The sequence below is a fragment of the Protopterus annectens genome, chromosome 4.part0 (genome assembly GCF_019279795.1).
Source record: "Protopterus annectens isolate FY-2018-M chromosome 4.part0, PAN1.0, whole genome shotgun sequence".
In the NCBI taxonomy this organism is placed as follows: Eukaryota; Metazoa; Chordata; order Ceratodontiformes; family Protopteridae; genus Protopterus; species Protopterus annectens.
In genome coordinates, this window is record NC_056733.1 from 830,224,272 (window position 1) to 830,245,938 (window position 21,667).

General features: G+C 44.4%; 1 protein-coding gene across 1 annotated transcript in view; it reads right to left on the minus strand.

Annotated features, from left to right (window-relative positions):
• The window catches only part of LOC122800348 (protein HIRA), a 1,504,941-nt gene that overhangs the window by 666,201 nt on the left and 817,073 nt on the right, over window positions 1-21,667 (minus strand). The window contains exon 13 of the mRNA XM_044069797.1: window positions 9,451-9,639. Within this exon, the coding sequence (XP_043925732.1) occupies window positions 9,451-9,639 (189 nt within the window). The remainder of the gene's footprint in view (window positions 1-9,450; window positions 9,640-21,667) is intronic.

Sequence of the window (21,667 nt, forward strand, 5' to 3'; positions counted from 1 at the left end):
GGTGTTGTCTGTGAAGATTTGAAGTGGGCCCCGTTGCAGGATAGGGAGGGAAGGCTTTCAGGGTCAGAAGAACTGCAGTAATTTCCCTCACACTGATATGTTTCTTTTGGAGGGTAGGGTGCCAGGTCTCCTGTACCATGAAGCCTTTCATGGTAGCCCCTCACTCTAGGGCTGAACCATCTGTATATGCATGTGCTGGTTAGGGGAGGGTGGTTGAAGTAGAAGGCCCAGATTCAGAAGTATTTGTTGGATCCACCACCTTAATTCTGCTTTGAGGCAGGGCAGGAGTGTAATCTGGCGCTCTAGGGGATGTTGGTGTTGTGACCACATATTTTTCAAGTACACTGCAGTTTCTGTATCTGCATTCTGGCTAGAGGCAGCATAGGGATGGCGCCTGCCATTAGTCTCAGGATCTGCAAGAATGGTCTTGCAGAAATCTGTTGAACCTGTAACAGGCTTTGGAAGTATGTGGAAAGAGAGAGAACTTTGTCCTGAGGGAGGAAAGCCCGCATCAGGTCTGTTCTGATACTGCAGCCCAGAAAAATGTTGTCCTGCTTTGGGGGGGGGGGGGGGGGTTAAGGATGATTTTTAGGTTGAGGGTGAATCCCAAGCATTGAAGCAGGGAAGAGGTGAACCTCAGATAGTTCTGAAGGGCTTCCTCTGTTTCTGCCAGAATGAGGATATTGTCTAGGTAAGGATAGATTTGAACGCCTTTGGTTATGCAGAAGGCTATAGCTGGGTCTAGGCATTTTGTAAATACCCTGGGTGTAAGTAGACAAACCAAAGGGCAAGGCTGTAAACTGAAAGTGAGAGCAGAGCCCAGTGAAATGCAAGAATTTTCTTTGGGAGTGTTTTATGGGGATATGGAGATATGCTTCCTATAAATCTAGTGTGGCCATAAAGGTCTGGGATGACAATAATGGGAGTAGAATTTGAAAGAATATCATTCTGAATGATGGAACTTTTAGGAATAAGTTTAGAAAGGACAGATCTAGTATTGGTCTCCATGGCCCATCTTTTTTGGGGGCCAGAAAAAGTCTGGAGTAGAAGCATTTTCCTTCCTGCCCTCAAGGTACAGGTTCTATCGTTCCTAAGGTCAGAAGATCTTGCAGTATATGTGAGGAATGAGATACAGTTGATTTTTGGGGGGAAAAGGAATGCCCCTTGGAAGGGGCTTTTCCTTCTAGAAAAGGAAATATCGGTTTTGCATTATTACCAGCACCCAGCGGTCTGATGTGATGGATTTCCAAATGGGGAGGCAGTGGGAGAGGCGGGCGGGCAAGGCAATCACACATTGTTGGGTCCACTTCTCTCTTGAAAAGGCTACCTTTGACTGGGTTGTGAGAGAACTGGTCTGGAGGAGGTTTGCCTCCTTGTTCTTCTCCTAAGTGTTGAAGAGGAAAGGGAAGCAGAAGAGGGGGGGGGCTCCTGACTAAGGTAGTCTTAGCAGGATAATTTCTGTAGTATTTAAGGATATGGGGGACACAAAACAAAAAAGTGCTTGATGTCTTAAAGCTCTTGACTTTTTTTCTGCAGGTTTTTGAAAAGGTCTGCACTATTTTACCAAACAAGAAGTTGTGGTCAAAATGGACATGTAGGATTTTAGACTTGAAATCCTCTGGTAGAGGTTGGAGGTGTAGCCAACAATATCTGTGGAGTACTGATGCAGAAGCTGCAGACCATGCAGAGGCCTCTGCTGCATCATAACTGCATCTAACAGAATGTCTGGCTACCTGAGAAGCCAGGGACAGTTTAGATGCTATCTCAGTTTTGGTAGGGCAGTCAGGGGTGGATGACAGGAGAGTAGAGGCTTGTGATACTAGGCCCAAGGTATATTTTATCATATGGGTTTGAAAATTGAGAGCTCTGAAAGCTAGGGTGGAGGAGGTATAAACCTTCTTCCCTATCCTGTCCATGTTTTTGCTATCCTTATCAGTAGGCAGAAGAAATGCTGAAGGAATCAGTATAGACTGCTTGTCAGGGGATACAGCAATTACAGCAGGGTCTGCCAGGGGTGGTTTTACTAGGAATTCTTGATCTGGAAATTTATAGAACCTGTCAGGTCTCTTGGGGCAGTGGTTGTGAGTCTGGGTTCTTTGATGCTGAAGTGAAAGCATCCAAGTAGGCAGGAATGACTGGTGGGATGGGTGAAGGCAAGGGAAATTCAACTTGAAGTAATTCAAAGTATCTCCTTTGTGTGTCAGTCATTTGGGGAGTATCCCATTTAAAGTATTTTCATCTTTGTGATGGTCTCCCCAACGGTGATATCCTCTGGTGAAGAGTCCCCTTCTATGGATTCCTCATCTGGGAAATAATATTCAAGTGGGGAGGCAATGAGAAGAATAGGAGATTGATTCATCTGAGGATGAATAGTAGGGTTCCTGTTCTTCTTCCCCTTCCTAGGCAGTAGGCAAAGGGAGAGAAGTGGCAGAGGCAGGCCTAGGACTGGGCAGTGGAATGGGGGAGGGGGAAGAGGCCGTGGACCTAAGTGTTATCTCTCAGTTTCGGTGAAGCAGACACAATGTCTAGAGCTAGAGGTTTTTCTATTGTCTTGGACATAAGTAATTACTAGGTCTAAAATGTAAAAGTGTTTAATTGTTTTACGACTTCCAATTCTCAGCAAACATCTGAGATATGCATATTTTTAACACAGAGATGTTAGTTTCTGAGAGATGTGTATTTTTTAACACAGTGATGTTAGTTTCTGTTAGCCTGGGAAGTGAAGGCAGGTGACAAAGAGTGATGTCATCCAAGTTGACACAGCAGTAATGTCGGATATTAATTTAAGAATTCTCTGAGTGAGATACTTTGCATTTTGTATCTTGTTTTGGACCTAGAAACATCCATCATCAGCACTTCTGCCTGGATGTTGTCTGTAAGTAAGACTTAGGACATAGTATCCATCTTATATATAGATAGGAATATAGTAAAGATTAGTTTAGATGTCTGTATTTATTTAAGACTGTCCTGCAATTTTATTTTAAAATATTTCCTGTTATTCTGAACTTAACTGTGTCTGTGTATTAAGTACTGTTCTGTTCTTTTATTATTATTAAATATATTTAAACCTATCTTTGTGACTGATATCTGAGATATATTTAAGCTCTTGAAGTACTTGCATATGTATTTGTTGACACTGTACAGGCCATTCCTAAATAGCCTTGCTCTTGGTCACATTTACCATTTGGATAATAGTAACATTATACAATTGGATTGGTCACCCTTTGTAAGGGCCTAAAGTAGCTGATAAAGAGGGGCTGGTGGCAGTGATAACTACCTTATAGTCTGGGCAGAAGGGGGCACAGCTAGTAAACCTGTGCCAGCCTTTTCAAGAAGTGTCTGTGTGTTTGTATACAAATCAAATCTCAAAGTGTGTGTCAGCTACTTGGGCAGGGACGTGAAGCACTGGCTGGACACAAAGGGTGCTGGAGGTCTTGGCTTGACCCCTCATTGAGATCTTACCCTAGAGCTGTGCCAGTGGGGAATGTTATTGGGAATCTGGAGAAAGAGGGACAAACCAGCCCCCAGACTGACTGTGATCTCTGTTTGCTCTTAAGGGAAATTACACTTTAGTGCGTGTGTACTTGTCATCCTCCCACTGTGTACGTCCTTCACTGTTGCCAGTGGTGAGGATTAGGTTCATAGGTTTATACTAGGCTATCTGCCCCAAGGCATTTATAAGCCTAGCCCGAATTTTTGTGGCTTACGCCACCCCTTATATGAAAAAATACTGTACCCATTAGTTTGTTGTGCCTCTGTCCAGCAGTGACACAGAGATGATTCCTGGGGTAAACCTACGATCTCCCATCCACAGGTCAAGATTTCTCTTGAACAGAGCCAGCGAGGTGCTCTGCCTCACATGGACCGGGACTCTATTCCACAGCATAGGGAGTCTCTGAGTGATAAATCTATCCCTCCAGCACGTCCTATTTATATCCGTGCTAAGGTTTAAGTCACTTGCTCTAGTGGTTTTGGTGGATTTGGATTTTTTGAGGTGGAGCATGTCCATTAATTCTGGGTTGGACATGGCCTTGTATGTCAGGCACATGTCACCTCTGAGCAGACAGTATGCGACTGAATAGAGCTGGAGTTTCTTCAATCTGGCAGCATATGACAGATTTTGGAGTCCCTTTATCCTTTTGGTGAGAAACTTTTGGGGTCTCTCCAATTGCTGCAGATGTCGGGCGAGATACATCCCGAATGGGGCATTGTACTCGATCATTGGTCTGATAAGTGAAGAGTACAGGGGAACAATGACCTCACTAGATCTGGATGTGAATCCCTTCTCAGGTGGGCAATGTAGAAGGTCTTTCTAACCACTTTAGCAACGTGAGTGTCAAAAGAAAGGCCACTGTCAACCTGGGTCCCCAGGTCCCTGATAACCTCTTCTGTGCTTAGTGGATTGCCACCTATATGGTAGCTTGGGGTTACCTTGTTTTTCCCAAAGGGTATGACTATACATTTTTTGGCGTTTAACTTCAGGCCATGGCTCTGGCACCAGCTATCTGTTTCCGTGAGTCCCTTCTGAAGGATATCCGTGTCCGATGCACTTTCCACTATGGCGCCCAGTTTGCAGTCGCCTGCAAACTTTGTCAGCCAAAGTCCTCCCATGTTGGCCTGTACTTCTGAGAAGTAGATGCCGAACAATAGGGGGCCAAGGACCGAGCCCTGTGGGACACCACTTGTGACCGGCTTGGTGTCTGACATAGCGCCAGCAACTCTAACCCTGTGGGTTCTGTCCTTAAGCCAGTTTGCAACCCATCTTGTGACATATGGGTTTACATTTAAGCTGGTAAGTTTTTCTACAATACCCGAGTGGGGTATTGTGTCGAAAGCCTTTGCAAGGTCAAGGTAGGCTGTATGGACTGCCTTTCCCTCATCAATGGCCTTGGTGACTGTTTCGAAGAAGTCAACCAAGTTCAAAAGGCATGATCTTCCCTTGAAGCCAAACTGGGTCGGGTCCAATGTCTGCAAGTCCCCTATATCTTTGTTTATGAGCTCCATTATGATCCTCTCCATAGCTTTGCAGACTAGACTTGTTAAGCTTATGGGGCGGTAATTACCAGGGTCCGTAGAGGCACCGCCTTTGTGGAGTGGGACCACAGTTGCCGTACGCCAATCCTTGGGCATGTATCCTGTGGTAAGGCTGAGATTAAACAGCTGCCTTATGTGCGGGTTTAATTCCTCATTTAGCTCGTGTAGCACGCAGCCAGGGACACCATCCGGTCCCATTGATGCTGTGTTTTTAGCTTTAGAGAGAGCAGCTTTCACCTGCGCATTTGAGATGTCTGGGAGGCTACACTCCGCTTGGATAGTTATCTCTCCTTTGGGGGGGGGTGAAGTTTGCACTGAACCTGTCTGCCAGTATGTAGGCAATGTCTGTGGGTTCAGTGATTTTTGTATCATTTTGGACTAATTCTGAGCATATCTGGGAGTTTCCACCCAGGTTCCTAACATAGCTGAAAAAGGCCTTATGATTGTCCTTTGAATCCATGGCAATTTTTCTCTCAAAATTGGCCTTAGTTGATTTTATGAGTGCTCGTATTTTTTTACTAATAATGATCAGGGGTGACTTCCCTTTTATGGATTTTGTTCTATCATGTAATAGCTTTCTCCTCTTATTGTAAAGTTTGTTAATGGCTGGGGTCCACCAGACTGGACGTTTGCCCTTTGTGGAAAGAGTCTTGGTTTTATTTGGGATTGCCTGATCCATGCAGTCCTGGAGGTGTTCATAGAAGGCATTTGTAAGGGCCTCCACAGCTTGGGTTGTGGTTTCCACTGTCTCAGGGGCCTTGAAGGATACCACACCAGTCTTGAGTAGTGTGAAGTTTGCTTTAGAGAAGTTCTTCACTGTGGTCTTTTTGTTTGGGGTGGGGCGGGATGTGGATTTCCAGTGAGATTAGTTTATGATCAGATCTCACCAATGAGGGATATACTTCGGTGTGGAGCATTTTGTCCCCATGTTTGTGATAATGAGATCTAGTATATTTTCTCCTCTCGTGGGAACAGTGACTAGCTGTTCCATGGCATTTGAATTTATGAACTCCAGGAACCATTGGGCTAGAAAGCTAGGGCTTGAGTAATGTTCCCAGTCTATATTCGGTAGCTGAAGTCACCCAATATGATGGTGTTTGGAGATACATTTATACCCTCCAGTGTCTTCAGGAAGGCTGTGTGGGGTACCTGAGTTTGAGAGGGTGGCCTGTAGCATGCTACAATTTGTAGAGCAGTTTTGCCTATGGTTAGTTGCACCTGGATGGTTTCCAAACTTCATGCATTGCCACCAACCTGGAGGTGTGGGTATCCTTTATGAATATGGATACACCCCCTCCTTTTTTGGTGTGGTCCGGGTTTTGGGGCCGGAACGCATGATATGAGGTAAAACCTAATAGTGCCGGGGTGCTCTCAGGAGCCTTGAACCAGGTTTCAGTTACAGCACAGACATCGATGTTCTCCATACTGAGAAGGGCCTCGAGTGCGTGCATTTTGAGATTTAGACTTCTGGCATTGAGCAGCATTACCCTCAGTTTCTTTCCATTTTTGTTTTCTAGGGTGGTAGGTTTAGAATTTGAGCCTTGCCTAAAAAAGGCACTGATTGAGGCTCTTTGATTACTGGGCCAGTGCAGGGGCATCACAGCATGGAAGAAGATGGACGAAAAAAATCTAATGAATGAGAATGAAGAAGATAAACTGACTTTAGAAACCACTGGAGCCTTCTCATGTGGAGCCTGGCTTGAGGAAGCATAGGAATGATGGAAGCCATGCAACTCGGAGCCCTCAGAAATTCTCTGGCTGTGACTAAAGCCAGAGGAAGCAGAAATTGAAAAAAGGAATAAGAGAAAAAAATAATAATGAAAAGAAGTCTGGAAAGACTTATGGAAATTTATAGTAAACCTAGGCTTTGCAGGTGAGAAATGGGAAAGTGTAGCTGCTGAAGTAAAATCTCTGGTGAGGCCTGAATCAACAGGTCATCCAGGTAGGGAAAGACCTGTATACCCCTTAACCCGCAGAAAGCAATCACAGGAGCAAGCCATTTGGTGAAGACCTTTGGGGCACTAGAGAGGCCAAAGGGCAAAGCACAGAACTGAAAATGTCAGGAAGCAACAGAGAAAAGCAAAAAACTTGTTGAAAAGAGGATAAACAGAAATGTGTAGATAAGCATCCATGAGATCCGGGGGAACAAGAAAAGCCTGAGGAAGTAGCAGAGGAAACCATGTTTGTAGGTACAGCATCCAGAAGGAAGGAGCCTTGAAAAAATGTGCTTAGCTGAAACAGATCCAGAATGAGTCACCAGGTGCCTTCTTTCCTGGGGACCAAGAGCATTCCAGAATAAAACCCTTTCCCTCTTTGAGAGATTGGAACTTCCTGAATGGTTTCTCTGAGCCAACAGGCCCAGAAACACCTCTGGGAAAAAAGAGCAGTTGTTCCTGAGGAGGCTAAGCAATGTCCAGAAAAAGGGGGGGGGGATTTCCAAACCATGTAATAACCGTGGCAAACAATGGGAAGAACCCAGGAGTCTTGGGCGATTGATCTTTGGCCAAATAGGAAGGGACAGAAAGACAGACGTAGAGAAAGAGGAATGTGATTGAGAAGAACAGGGCAAGGATAGACAGACAGCAACTGGTTTGTCAGGAAAAGGAGGCTTCTGAGTAGGAGTTTGAATAGCCTTAGCAGAGGGAGCCCTTTTACCACCCTTTTTACCTTTGGGGGAGGGCGAGACTGTCTATGAACAAAAGCCGGCTTATTAGGATAATTCCTCTGAAACTTGGGCACAGGGGAAACAAAAATATTCTTCATCTCCTGCAAGGCCTTGCCCTTTTCTTGCAGGGACTTACATAACTCCGCAGCAGCAGCAACAAACAAATGCTTATTATCCAGAGGAGCATCCATCAGTTTAGCCTTGATATCATCAGGCAAAGGCTGAAGTCTGAGCCAAGAATGCCTCCTCAAAACAAATCCAAAAGCAGCAGCCCTAGATGAAACATCAGCTGCATCATAACTGCATTTAATGGAAGGGTGAGCTATTTGGGAGGATGACCCTAGCAAAGCAGAAGCCTTACCCTCTGGAGATCTGAAATAGCCTGACAGGCTTGACAGTTAACAGCCAGAACGTATCTAGTCATATGTGTCTGACAGTTAAACAGCTCTAAAGGCTAGGGTAGCAAAAGCCTACACCTTAAAAAATAAATGAACAAGCACAGAAACTGTCTAGTTTCAACCTTATCAGCCTCTCCTGTAGAGGCTTAAGAGCCACAAGGACATTAAAACATGCCTTGAATGAAGTTTTGCTATTCATTCTGAGGATCTTTTGGAGCATGCAAAATATTTTTAGTTTTCTGGTTCTTTTTAAGTGGGATGTCAGCCTTGAAAACATTTGGAGGCTCTGACCCCTGACATTCAATAATGATGGTTAGAACCTCTTCCCTCACTAAAATATGAGGAACTCTCCTAGCTCCTTCAGTAATAACCAGCCCCGGTTCTTAGCATTGGATCCATGCCGGCCTCCAAAGCAGTTGCAGCAGAGGATTCCGAGAAAGAAACTGGACGATTCTCCAGGCTTGCACCAGCCTCAAGAGAGATGTCCGGTGGAGGCGGTACAGCTGAAGAATCAGACTGAGGTTTCTTGGCCTTTTTCTTCTCAGACGGGTGACCCGCAGGCCTGGAAGATCTTCCATGGTAGCCTTAGCCAACAATTTAAGTCACTGGTTCTTTAAGCAAATTGCAAGGGAAGAAAGCTGACTTCAAAACATCTTTGAGAAGAAAGCTTTACAATTCTCACAAGACGTATGGTGGTGAGAAGTGCCCAAACAGAGCAAACATTGTTCATGTCAGTCTTTATGAGGAAACTGTCTCCCACACTGGCAGTTCCCTTTTCTGGATGAGTTGAAACCCAACAACCAGAAACAAGTAAAAACTAAGACAAGACAATCAAACAACCCAAAAGGGCACCTATCTGAAAGTGGCAGAAACCAGCAGACGAAGTGGCTTTCCGACCGATGATTGAAGATGACATTCAGACTGGCGGCAAAGAAGTTTAAAGGATGGTACGTCCAGATGTCACCTTTATGCCCTATGCCATGTGCGGGGAGTATAAGTGTGATGTACAGCATACCCATTACAACCTAAAGGTTTCTGTATACTGGCCGGATGTTGGGCTACCCTTGGCAGGGGACCCCTATTATCAAGAAGTTCCCTATTGTAATGAATACTTCAACAGTGATATGGAAGGACATCATTAGTTATGCTCTCACAAAACCAGCATTTTTTTTCATTTTAATAGGAATTACTGAAGCACCAACATGGGTGTTACAGTCATTATCGATTAACAAATAAGACACAACACCTTACCACGATGAACCCAAGTTTCTGCTTTGATATGAACAGTGCAGCACCAAATACAAATCTCTTTAGTGCTGCTAAGGAAGTGTATGTGCTGAGTACAGTACCTACCCTTCTTTATTGGGCGTGACTTCTGCTGGTTTCGCTGTGGTAGCAGATGGCTCAATGGAAGGTTTTGAAGTGCTAACAGAATTGGCAGAATTTGAATCTGCCATTGACATAAACGCCTGGCTATTTTGAGAAGACAGCATGCTGCCTGATGTGATTGGAATGCTGTTGAAAAGTGCTGTGGAGAAATCCCTGCAAAAGAAGGAAAATTTAATTTAGAAATAATTTAGAATAAAAGTAATATAATGACCCTATTTTGTCATCAGTCATACTCGCACACTCGCAAACACACACTGGAAAACCCTCAGGAAAAAAATGCTTTATTTTTCATACTTCTAATAGTCTACTGGAATAAGTCAATGAATGTAGATCTCCATGGGAATCAAGGACTAAAGCAGCTGCACGCACAGACATGATAAACCTTTTAACAGACAATTAATGTACTCATATGAACATAACAAAACTACAATTGCAATTAGGTGCATTTCCTAAAACTAAACTCAAAGCTATGTACTTAATTGTTTTACTGTTAGCAAATGTTTACCACAAATGTGGCTTAGTTCACTGATGTATGTACCAAGTTGGACAAAAAACTAAAAATATTACAGCTTTTAAAGTTGTTTCAATGGAAATAAACCAGACAAATTCCTGCCAGGAAATTCACTCAAGAAACATTCTAAGACACAGCAGTATCTTTAGTCAAAGTACAGAAGTGAATGTTTCAGAATTAAATATGTTATCTAACAGAGTAGAAAGAGTCTCTTGATGTATTATATAATGAATTATTTATTTTATTTATTTAACATTTGTTAACCAGGAAAGTCAAACTTGGAGCAAAGCCAATTTTCAGCGGAGGCCCAGGGAAAACCACTCCAGACGCATGTTTTTATAATGTGGGAGGAAAGTGGAGCACCCGGAGGAAAGCCACACAAACACAGGAAGGGCATGCAGACTCCACACAGAAGGCACTTCAGCAGAGAATCTAACCGGAAAACCTCTTGCTGTGAGGCGACAACGCTACTGCTGCACCACTGCACCGTCCAATTTGCAATCTGACCATGTAGAGTGCTTGCTCTGTCTAGAATCTAAACTAAGTAACACAATGACCAACCATTTCTTAAACTAGCATGAAATGCAGTTCTGTGGAGATACCCACCAAAAGAGTCAATAGTCAACATTTTTCTCACACAAAATTTATGATAATATCTCCTAAAGCATAGCCAAACTGTTATATGTTCGAAAAGTTGTGTTCAAGAAATTCACCTCAGAGTGAAACAAACCTCAACAGTTTAATTTTGGCATCCATTTCAAGAACATCTGACTATCATAATTACTTGCAGTACACAGACAATCACAGGAAGTAGAAAAAAATATGTGTAGGACAGCAAAGCGTTTTACAGCTTTGAAAGCTGGAGTAGACTTGGTACTGCCACACAATTCTTTGTAATTTCTGGAGCTTTAGCTGCTTTAGTGTACTACAAGACAAGACAGAAATAAATAGAGAGAGAAAATTGTAGAAACACTGAATGTGCTACTTTAGAGTCTGCAGCCAGAAGCCAAGTGCATGTGTGATCCTCGGCCACTAGTGCACTTTGATTTGCCACTCTCAAAAATGTGGCAGTGTGAAGTATATTACAGCTTTTAAAGTTGTTTCAGCTTCCTGTTGATGCTTTGTGGTGGATGCTGGTTATGCTCTAATAGAAAATGTAAGCTTAACAGGTCTGAAAGGTGTTTAGCAAAAGAAAGCTACACAAACTTAAGTCAGAAATGTGCTTCACAAGGTTGTCTTTCTTGATGTTGGACACATTCATGACACTGTGCAACAAAGACAATGTAACTTGTGAACATGATGTGTGTTACTCAAACTGGATATAAATCAAATGCACTGTATATTCCTGACTGAGGCCTCTGTTCCTCCTACATTCTCCATTTTCCTTCCCTTTCCTTCTCTTTTTTTTCCCCCAAATCATACACTATGTATATTAAAAAAAAGTCTGTATAACTTGTTCCTGATATAATCATAAATAAGATTATGCTACAAGGAAAAGTGAATTTTACAGCTAGGTTCTTACAGCATTTGGACAGCCCCTAACAAAGATAAAAGTTTGCAGCTTCCATTAAGAAATACTGCAGGAAATTTGACTGTAAAGGACAGCATAAACCACATAATCTTCAGTTTTGTTTCTGAAACAGAACAACATCAAGTGTAGCAGTAAAGTACAGTTGTGTACACTTACCATATATGTAGATGTTCGAGTGCATTCACTGTTGCAGTCATTACTTTTGGGTAATCTGCTGGCAGGTTACCCTCAGTCGGCCTGATTAACAAATTCTTGGGTCCTGCTTTGCTTGCTGTCCCTTCTTCCATGACGACAGGTCGTCAGGGGAATAAAACATGCAGCCGACGCCATTACATCAGTTTTTCTTGCCCCAGATGTCAGGTGACCCCCAAATGGGGAGCAAAATAAATAAATAATTTTAAACAAAAATATATACCTCCAAACAAAAGCAAATACACCAAAAAGGCTTTTAAGTGTAGAAAAATAAAGGAGAGGCATAGTAAGAGAAAAAACAGGAGATTGGAGGGAGGGTATCCAGGACTGCAACAGTGAATACACTCGAATATCTACATCTATGGTAAGTGTACACAACTGTACTATGTTCTTCGTGTTTCACTGTTGCAGTCATTACATTTGGGTCGATTCCCAAAGCTAAGGTTGGGAGGATGGATTTATACAGTATTAGGACCGGCTAAAAGGCCCTACAAAACAGCAGTGGCAAAGCCAGCTCTGGATTTAGAGAAAATTGGTAAGCGATAGTGCTTGGCGAAAGTATGAACTGAACTCCAGGTAGCAGCTTCTAGAATATCCCTGGTAGGAACACCTCTGAGAAAGGCTGTAGAAGTAGATGCAGCCCTGGTGGAATAGGATCTGATCCCCTGGGGAATAGGTTTTCCACGGTGCTTATAGCAGAAATGAACGCAATGACTTATCCATTTGGAAATGGTTTGCTTTGAAATAGCATTTCCCTCTGCCCCTGCAGCAAATGCTACCAGCAGTTGTTCAGTTTTTCTTCGAGATTTAGTCCTGTGCAAGTAAAATCTAAGTTGTCTGTGTACATCCAATGAATGCAGAATCCTCTCCCCTTTGTTCTGTGGTTTGGGGAAGAAGGTTGGCAAATGAATGGACGGATTAAGAGCCACACTGGATACCGCCTTGGGCAAGAAGGATGGGTTGGTCCTGAGTGACACCCTGTCCTCATGAAAGATGATGAAAGGCTCCACTGCCATAAGGGCCTGTAATTCAGAAATCTTTCTAGCCAAAGTGATTGCTAAAAGGAAGGCTGTTTTCCAGGAAAGGAATTTTACGTCTGCAGTAGCAGCTGGCTCGAAAGTAGGTAGAGTGAGTTTTTCCAATACAAAGTTAAGGTCCCAGGCAGGGGTTGGAGCTCGCCTGGGTGGCCTTAAGTTTTTGGCCCCTCTGAGATACTGCTTTAACAGAGGATGAGAGAAGAGGGGGGGTTCTGTGTTGTAATGAGCTGAAATGGCTGAGGCATGGATTTTTATGGAAGAAAAAGATAGGCCCTTGTGAAGCATCTCAGTTAAGTATTGCAAAATCTGAGGTAAATTGGGCACTGCTGTGGTCATCCCTTGAGACTGATTTCATAGGTTGGTACTAGGCTATCAGCCCTAGGGCCTATACAAGCCTAGCCATAACAATTCCCTGGCTATTACTTCCCACACTATTTACTTCCCTGGATCCCCGTCTAGCAGGGCAACTGACGTGATCCCCGGGGTGAATTTCCTTTCTCCCATCCAATCGTCAAGGTTCATTTTGAAGAGGACCAACATGGCACTCTGCTTGACATGTATGGGCAATCTATTCCAGAGTCTGGGGAGTCTTTGGGTCAGGAACCTATGCCTCCAGCATGTTTATTGTGATGACAAGGTTTAGATCCCTGGAGTGTGTGGCTGTGAGGGATTGGGATTTCTTTAAGTGTAGCATGTCCAACAGCTCTGGGTTTGACATGGCCTTGTATGTTAAACAAAGATCGCCTCTCAGTAGACGATATACAACAGAGTATAGCTGGAGTTTTTAAGGCGGTCAGCATAGGGCATCAGCTTTAGGCCTGTGATTCTTTTAGTGAGGTATTTCTACGGCCTTTCCAGTTGTTGCAGATGTCTTGAGAGGTACATACCAAACGGGGCGTTGTATTCTATAATGGGTCTAATGAGGGATGAGTACAGTGGGACAATGACCTCCTTTTTTCTGGATGAAAAGCCCTTAGTGATTGTGTGTGCCACACAGAAGGATTTCCTGACTGTTGTGGCGATGTGGTTATCGAAGGTGAGACCACTGTCCACCTGTGTCCTTAAGTCTCTTATCACACTTTCAGTGTTTAATGTACTGCCACCTATATGGTAATTCACGGATACATGTTTTTTCCCAAAGGGGATAACTATACATTTCTTGGCATTGAGCTTGAGCCCATGGCTCTGGCACCAAGCATCTGTTTCTGTAAGGCCCTTTTGTAGAGTATCCACATAATTTGGGGATTCAATAATGGCTCCCAGTTTGCAGTCATCTGCGAACTTTGTTATCCAGAGTTCCTTAGTGTTGGGCCTGTACTTCAGAGAAGTAGATGCCATACAAGAGTGGTCCCAGGACTGAACCCTGAGGTACTCCACTTGTCACGAGTTGGATTTGGAGTCGGCTACTTTTACAGTGTGGGTTCTGTCAGTAAGCCAGTTAGCAACCCACTGGGTGACGTAGGGATTAATGCCCAGCTTAGTAAGTTTGTCTATGATTCCAGAGTGGGGGATGGTGTCAAAGGCCTTGGCAAGGTCTAGATAGGCTGTGTGGACCACCTTACCCTTGTCCATGGCTCTGGAGACTGATTCGAAGAAGTCAATCAGGTTCAGGAGACAAGATCGGCCCTTCACAAACCCAAACTGGGTGGGGTCCAGTGTGTGAAGGTTGCCACTGTCTTTGTTTATAAGTTCCATGATAATACGCTCCCATGGCCTTGCAGATAAGGCTTGTAAGACTGATAGGATGGTAGTTTCCAGGATCCAAGGTGGATCCCCCCTTGTGGAGTGGGATAACTGTAGCTCTGCGCCACTCAGTGGGCACGAAACCTGAGGTGAGGCTATGATTAAACATGACACTTAGGTGAGGTGCCAGTTCATATTGTAGTTCATGTAGTACACAGCCCGGGATGTCATCTGGTCCCATGGATGTTGTATTCTTAGCTTTGGAGAGTCTGTTTTTTTACCTGTGTGGCCGTTATTACCGGAATTTGGCAATCTTCCGGTATTGAGATGGGCCATTTAGGGGGTGAGAGGGGGTGAAGTTGGCACTGAATTGATCTGCCAGGATATTGGCAATATCCTTGGGATCAGTATATTTAATGCCATTCTGTTTTAGCTCACAGCAGATCTGAGCATTGCCATTTAGATTCTTGACATAGTTATAGAATGCCTTGTGGTTGTCTTTGGAATCTTCGGCAATTTTATTTTCGTAACTAGCTTTGGAGAATTTTATGAGGGATCTCAGTTTCTTACCGAGGCTGGTAAGAAACTGAGATCCCTCATAAAATCCTCCAGGCAGAGAATGTTTTCCATTTGTCAGCATAACATTTTCTGGTACTAGGTCTTCTCGCCTCCAAAATTACATCCATCACAGGTTTGCTGAGGGATGCTAAGGGGGAATTTAAGTGATTAGCCAAGCTGCAAGATTCAATGTTTGGAGCTGAGGGTGCAGAAAGTACAGTTTTGTACCTACCATAAATGTAGATGTCCGATAGGTATGCAACTGCAGTCCTGACTCAGGCAGCCCTTCGGTCGGCCGTATTCCAAAGTCTGGGTCCGGCGTCGGCTGATGTCGCCCTTTCCCCGACGTCAGAGCGCCTGGGGTATAAAAACGTCAGCCGACGCCATCTTCTTCAGTGTTTCTTGCCCCAGATGCCAGGTGCCCTCTAAGGAAGGCTAAATTTTGAAAAATAGAGAAAAATTCCAGACAAGTACAACAGCATAAAAACAAATACACCATAAAAGATTACCCCAGGTAGCTAAAATGAGGGGTAGAAACCCAAAAGTATACCACAGAGGGGTAGGTGGGAGGGAAAAATCTGACTGCAGTTGCATACCTATCGGACATCTACATTTATGGTAGGTACAAAACTGTACTATGTCCTTCAAGGATGCAACTGCAGTCCTGACATATGGGTTGAATACCATAGCCAACCTGGGGGTGGTAGGCACTAAGACAAAGATGGTGTAGCTAAAATGCCCTGCAGGACTGCAGAGGCAAATCCTGCTCTGGACCTGGAGTATAAATGCAGGTTGTAATGTTTGGAAAATGTATGCACAGAGCTCCATGTAGCAGCTTCTAAAATGTCCTTTGTTGCCACTCCTCTTAAAAAGGCTGTGGAGGTGGCTGTAGCTCTGGTGGAATGTGGCCTGATGTCAGCTGGCACAGTTTTTCCATGAAAACAGTAGCAGAATTGAATGCAATTTCCAATCCATTTAGAAATTGTCTGTTTGGAAATTGCTTTTCCCTGCAATCCAGCCACGAAAGCTACAAAAAGCTGGTCAGATTTTCTGAAAGACTTTGTTCTGTCCAAGTAGTAGCGCAACTGTCTGTGTATGTCCAAGGTGTGCAGAAGTCTCTCCTTTATTTTGAGGATTGGGAAAGAAGGCAGGCAGGTGAATAGCTTGATTCAGGGACACCCTGGATACCACCTTTGGCATGAATGACGGATTGGTTCTCAAAGAAACTCTGTCCTGGTGAAAAATGAGAAATGGTTGTATTGCCATAAGGGCCTGTAGCTCAGAGACTCTTCTTGCTGAGGTTACTGCCAGAAGGAAGGCTGTCTTCCAAGACAGAAATTGCAACTCTGAAGATGCTGCTGGTTCAAAGGGAGGAAGAGTTAATTTTTCCAGCATGAAGTTGATGTCCCATGCAGGCACTGGTGGTTTCCTTGGAGGGTTGATGTTCTTTATACCTCTTAGAAACTGTCTTAGCAATGGGTGAGAAAATACAGGCGGATCAGTGTTATATTTGGCAGATATTGCTGAAGCATGTACTTTTATGGAAGAATATGAAAGGCCATTGTGGAGCATTTCAGCCAAGTATTCCAGGATCTGTGGAATGCTCATCACTGATGGGTCTTGACCCTTTTTGCTGTTCCAGAAAAGAAATCTCTTCCATTTTGCTGAGTATGTTTTTCTAGTGGAAGGTCTGCGCGCCTCCAGGATGATATCTTTTAGCCTTTTGGAAAGTGTATCCTGAGTAAGTGTCATGGAATCTTCCAAGCTGTCAGCTTCAATGTTTTCAAGCTGGGGTGTAGTGTCCTGTAATTGTGCTGTGTCAGAAGAAGTGGCCATTGAGGAAGGAGCCACGGATTGGTGTGTGTCATGCTCCGTAGCAGTGGGTACCAGTGTTGTCTTGGCCAGTCTGGAGCTATCAGTATGACTTTCGGTTGCTCTGTCTTGATCTTTAGTAACACCTTGGTCATCAAAGGAAGAGGTGGGAAGGCATATAGTGTTAGAGAGTTCCAACTGAAGGAGAGAGCATCCACCTTCCATGCTTGAGGATGGTATGTCCTTGTGCAAAACTTTTTCAGATGGTGATTCAAGTGTGAGGCAAAAAGATCTATATCCGGCCTTCCCCATGCTTGAGCTATTTGTAAGAAAATGTCTGGATGCAACATCCATTCGTGTGGATCCATGATGTTTCTGCTTAGGCTGTCTGCCAGAACATTGTCCTTCCCTGGTACAAACTGGGATTGTAGCTCTATTTTCAATTGTAGGGAAATATCCCAGAGATTCATTGCCAGTCTGCAAAGAGGGTAGGAATGGGTACCTCCTTGCTTGTTTATGTACCACATAACTGTGGTATTGTCTGTCTTTATTAGTAGATGGCCCTGATGCATGAACTTTTCGAAGGCCTTGATTGCATGTATCACTGCCAGCATTTCTTTTTGGTTGATATGCAGGTGCTTTTCATTTTGTGTCCATTGTCCTTGAATGCATCTGCCCTCCATGTGCGCCCCTCATCCATGGTCTGAGGCGTCTGTTGTTATGGTTTGACTTGTATGAGGCTTGCTGAAAGGCAGACCTTTTTGTTTATCTGGCTTGCTTGAGCCCACCACAGAAATTCCTTTTGAAGGCATGGAATGAGTGGGATCAATGTTTGTAGGCTGTGGCTGTGCTGAGACCACAGACTTTTTAGATACCATTGTAGTTTCCTCATATGCAGCCTTGCATGTGGAATCAGAAGAATGCAAGATGCCATGAAACCCAGGGCCTGCAGGATTTTCCTTGCAGTCATCTGGGTGTGTGTTGCCAATCTTCTGAAGTATTCTGGTAATTGTTTTTGTTTTTTTTTTCTTTTGTCAGAAACGCCATCTGGGTGTTTGTGTCCAGTGTGGCACCAAGGAAAGGTATTTGTTGGGATGGTACGAGACTTGATTTCTAAATATTGACTGTGTATCCCAAGGCCTGCAGTAGGTGAATGACATAGTCCAAGTTTTTTAACAAGGCTTGTTGGCTGTCCGCTTGTATAAGGCAGTCGTCCAGGTAAGGGTATATTTGTATCCCCTGAAGTCTGCAATGTGCAATTACTGATGCCAGGCATTTCATGAACACTCTGGGCGCAGTAGATAAGCCAAAGGGCAATGCTGAGAATTGATAATGCTCTGAGCCTGCAAGAAATCTGAGGTATCTTCTGCAACTTTGTCTGATTGGGACAAGCAGGTATGCCTCCTTGAGGTCCAGAGTTACCAGCCAAGACCCCTTGCCCAGCATGGGAAGGAGTTGCTGTAAAGTCAGCATTTTGAATTTTGGCACAATAAGGTAAGTATTCAGTGCGGACAAGTCCAGAATGGGTCTCCATTGGTTTTCTTTTCTTGGAACAAGGAACAGTCTTGAATAAAATCCTTGTCCTTGTTCTGCAGAAGGAACCTTTTCTATTGCTCTTATTTGAAGTATGTTTGTTATTTGTTTGAGTGCCTCTGCCCTTTGATTTGGTGGCAGGTTTGCCTGCCATGTCTTGTTGGCAGTGTATGAAAATGGAATCTGTATCCTTTGTCTATTATCTCCAGTATCCATTTGTCCTTTGTAATATTGTGCCAATTTTGTGAGAATAAAGATAATTTTCCGCCCAAAGGTGCTTCTAATTGAGCCCTGGATGGCGGAGTCAAAGTCAAGTCATTGAGATTGTCCTGGCGGAGCAGTGGAAGGTCCTGCCCCACCTCTCTGGTTCGGAGGCTGCCATTGACGTCCTCTGTAGGAGCCTCGAATTTGCCCTCTACCTCTGCCATGTCTGTTTTTGCCTCTTTGAAATTTGTCTGTGTCAGGAAAGGACCAATGCTTAGAAGGCCAATTCCTGCTGAATCTTGGAGGCTGTACCTGGAGGAAATCTTTGACTGTCTGCACTGATTTTGCCTTTTCCTCTATTTTCTTTAAAACCTCTTGTGCAGTAGCACCAAATAGCTTATGTTTCTCTAGTGGTACGTCCAAAAGCTTAATTTTCACATGGTCTGGCAATGTTTATTCCTTTAACCAAGCATGTCTACGTATGACCGCACCTGTCATTGCTGCTCTACATGAAGCTTCCAATGCATCATATCCACACTGAAGGAAATGGCTGCTAACCTGCTTAGTATTATGAACCAAATTCCTGTAACCCCCTTTCTATCTAATGGTTCAGGGGAAGCCAGTTTCTTTTGCAAGTCATCCAACATGTATTCCTGATACTGAATCATATGAAATTGACAATTTAATGCTCGCATAGAAAGGGTGGAAGATGTATATACTTTCTTGCCCCACCTTTCTAAAGTCCTAGAATCTCTTTCCGAAGGGAGTGGGTTCTTAGCAGTAGTGGAGGAAACCCCTTTAGGCCACTGAGAAATAGTTTCAGGGTCAGCAGTATGGCCCTTGTACAGAAATTGATGTGTGTCTGGGACCCTGTAGTACCTGTCTGGCTTGACAGGAGCAAGGGGGAGGGAGTCAGGGGAAACACTAGATTCTAAGTACACATCATCTAAAACATTTAAAACTGGAGGTATAGCTAAGGGTCTATGCTGAGGTAGCTTTAAAAATTCCCTTAACCTTTTCCTAGAATCTGAGTATTCTTGGCCTTGCCATTTGAAGTGTTCCCTCATGGAATGAAGCATTTCCCCAAAGGAAAACTCCTCAGGAGGAGAAGCAGAGGGAATAGATTCCTCCGCATCAGAATCCTCGTAGGCCGGGAAGGCCTCCTCCTGGTAGTCTGAATGTGCAGAATCACCTGAGGCCTCATCGGAGGACTGGGAGTCTACCTGCTCAACCCTAGGCCTCTTGTCAGAAGGCGGCTGAGAGCCTCTATCTGGATGAGGCTGTGAACCCTAATTAAAGAAATAAGGTCCTCAGCTAAACTTAAAATTTGAGAACCAGAAGTGGATCCCAGAGAAACAGATCTTGGAGGGAGAGACTTAGCCTGTTTGGCAGCCTTAGCACGTGTGTAGGCCTTAATGGACATAGACACTGGAGGCCTGGCAGCCCCACGTGCTGGAGTAGTCTTATCTACTGAAATGGTGTCAGAAATATCCTGGGCTACGGTCTCAGAGGGGAGAACAGGAACCGGCACCAAGCTGGCCTCCGCACCGGTAACCGGTGGAGCGGTGTTGTCGGTCTGTAGCGGTTGCGAAACCGGCTCAGAAGAGACCGAGACACTCGTGGTAGGCCTAAGCGTGGTGTCGGGCGAGACCGCGGGTGTCGGTCCTTATCCTTCCGTTTTTTAGGTAAATGTGCTGTCGGAAGCTCCGACGGCATGATATAACAGAAATCTTCCCCAAAATAATCCTGTGCAAACTCTGACCGACGCCTAAGAGTGCGTTTATTGAAAGAGGCACAAGCTGCACAGGCCGAGACGTTGTGTTCTGGGCCTAGGCAGGGTAAGCAGTAAGAGTGGAAATCCTTATGAGGTATTTGTTTCCCACAAGTTAAACAATTATTAACTTTTTCACTTTTATCTGACATCGGCTGAGGCAAGAAAAGGTCCCCAATGGGGTACTTAGCTTTTTTGAAGACTTCAGTAGCTGAAAACACAAGAGCTGGTCGACCGGCACTTGCGAACTGCTTCTGCTTCGGGCGCCACGCGGCAAGAAAGACTGGAGAAGATGGCGTCTGCTGACGTTTTTATACCCCAGGTGCTCTGACGTCGGGGAAAGGGCGACATCAGCCGACGCCGGACCTAGACTTTGGAATCCGGCCGACCGAAGGGCTGCCTGAGGCAGGACAACCCATATGTCAGGACTGCAGTTGCATCCTTGAAGGACATTTTGGTTGTTCTGCTGAGACAGTAAGGAAGTTGTCTGAGGCAGGTGCCATGGAGTAAGTTGTGTCAGGCTGCGTAGGAGTGGGTACCAGTGTTGGTGAGGCCAGTCTGGAGCAAGCAAAATCATCTTTGGTTTGTCCTGTTTGACTTTTAGTAGAACTTTGGAGAGCAAAAGCAGAGGGGGAAAAGCATAGAGTGATAGGTTTTCCCAGCTGAAGGACAGATCATCCACTTTCCAGGCTTTTTGTGAGGAGTTCTTGTGCAAAATTTGTCCAACTGACAGTTCTGGGGTGACGCAAAGATATCTATGTCTGGGCTCTCCCCCATTTGCGAGTCAACATGTTGAAAATCTGTGGTTCCAGTTTCCATTCGTGTGGGTCCATGAGATTTCTGCTTAGATGGGCTTGTAGTTGTACTTGATAGCTCAAAGCTGTGTTCCACAATGCCATGGCTTGTCTGCAGAGGGGGTGGAAATGTGTACCCCCCTGCTTGTTTATGTACCACATAACTGTGGTGTTGTCCGTCTTTCCCATCAGTTGCCCTGGATGAAGGTAGTCCTTGAAGGCTGTCAGTGCTTTCTGTACAGCTATCATTTCTTTTTGATTGATATAAAGGTGCATTTGATTCGAGCTCCATTTGCCCTTAATGCACTTCCCTGCCAGATGAGCTCCCCATGCATACTCTGATGCATCTGTAGTTAAGGTTTGGGCAGCAGGAGGTGGTGTGAATGGCAGTCACTTGTTTTGGTGGCAGGCCTCTGGCCACCACAGGAACTCTAGTTGCAGGCAAGGTATGATAGGAATCATTGTTTCCAGGCTGTGAGAATGTTGACTCCATAAACTTTTTAAGTACCACTGAAGTTTCCTCATATGCAGTCTTGCATATGGAATTAGAAGAAT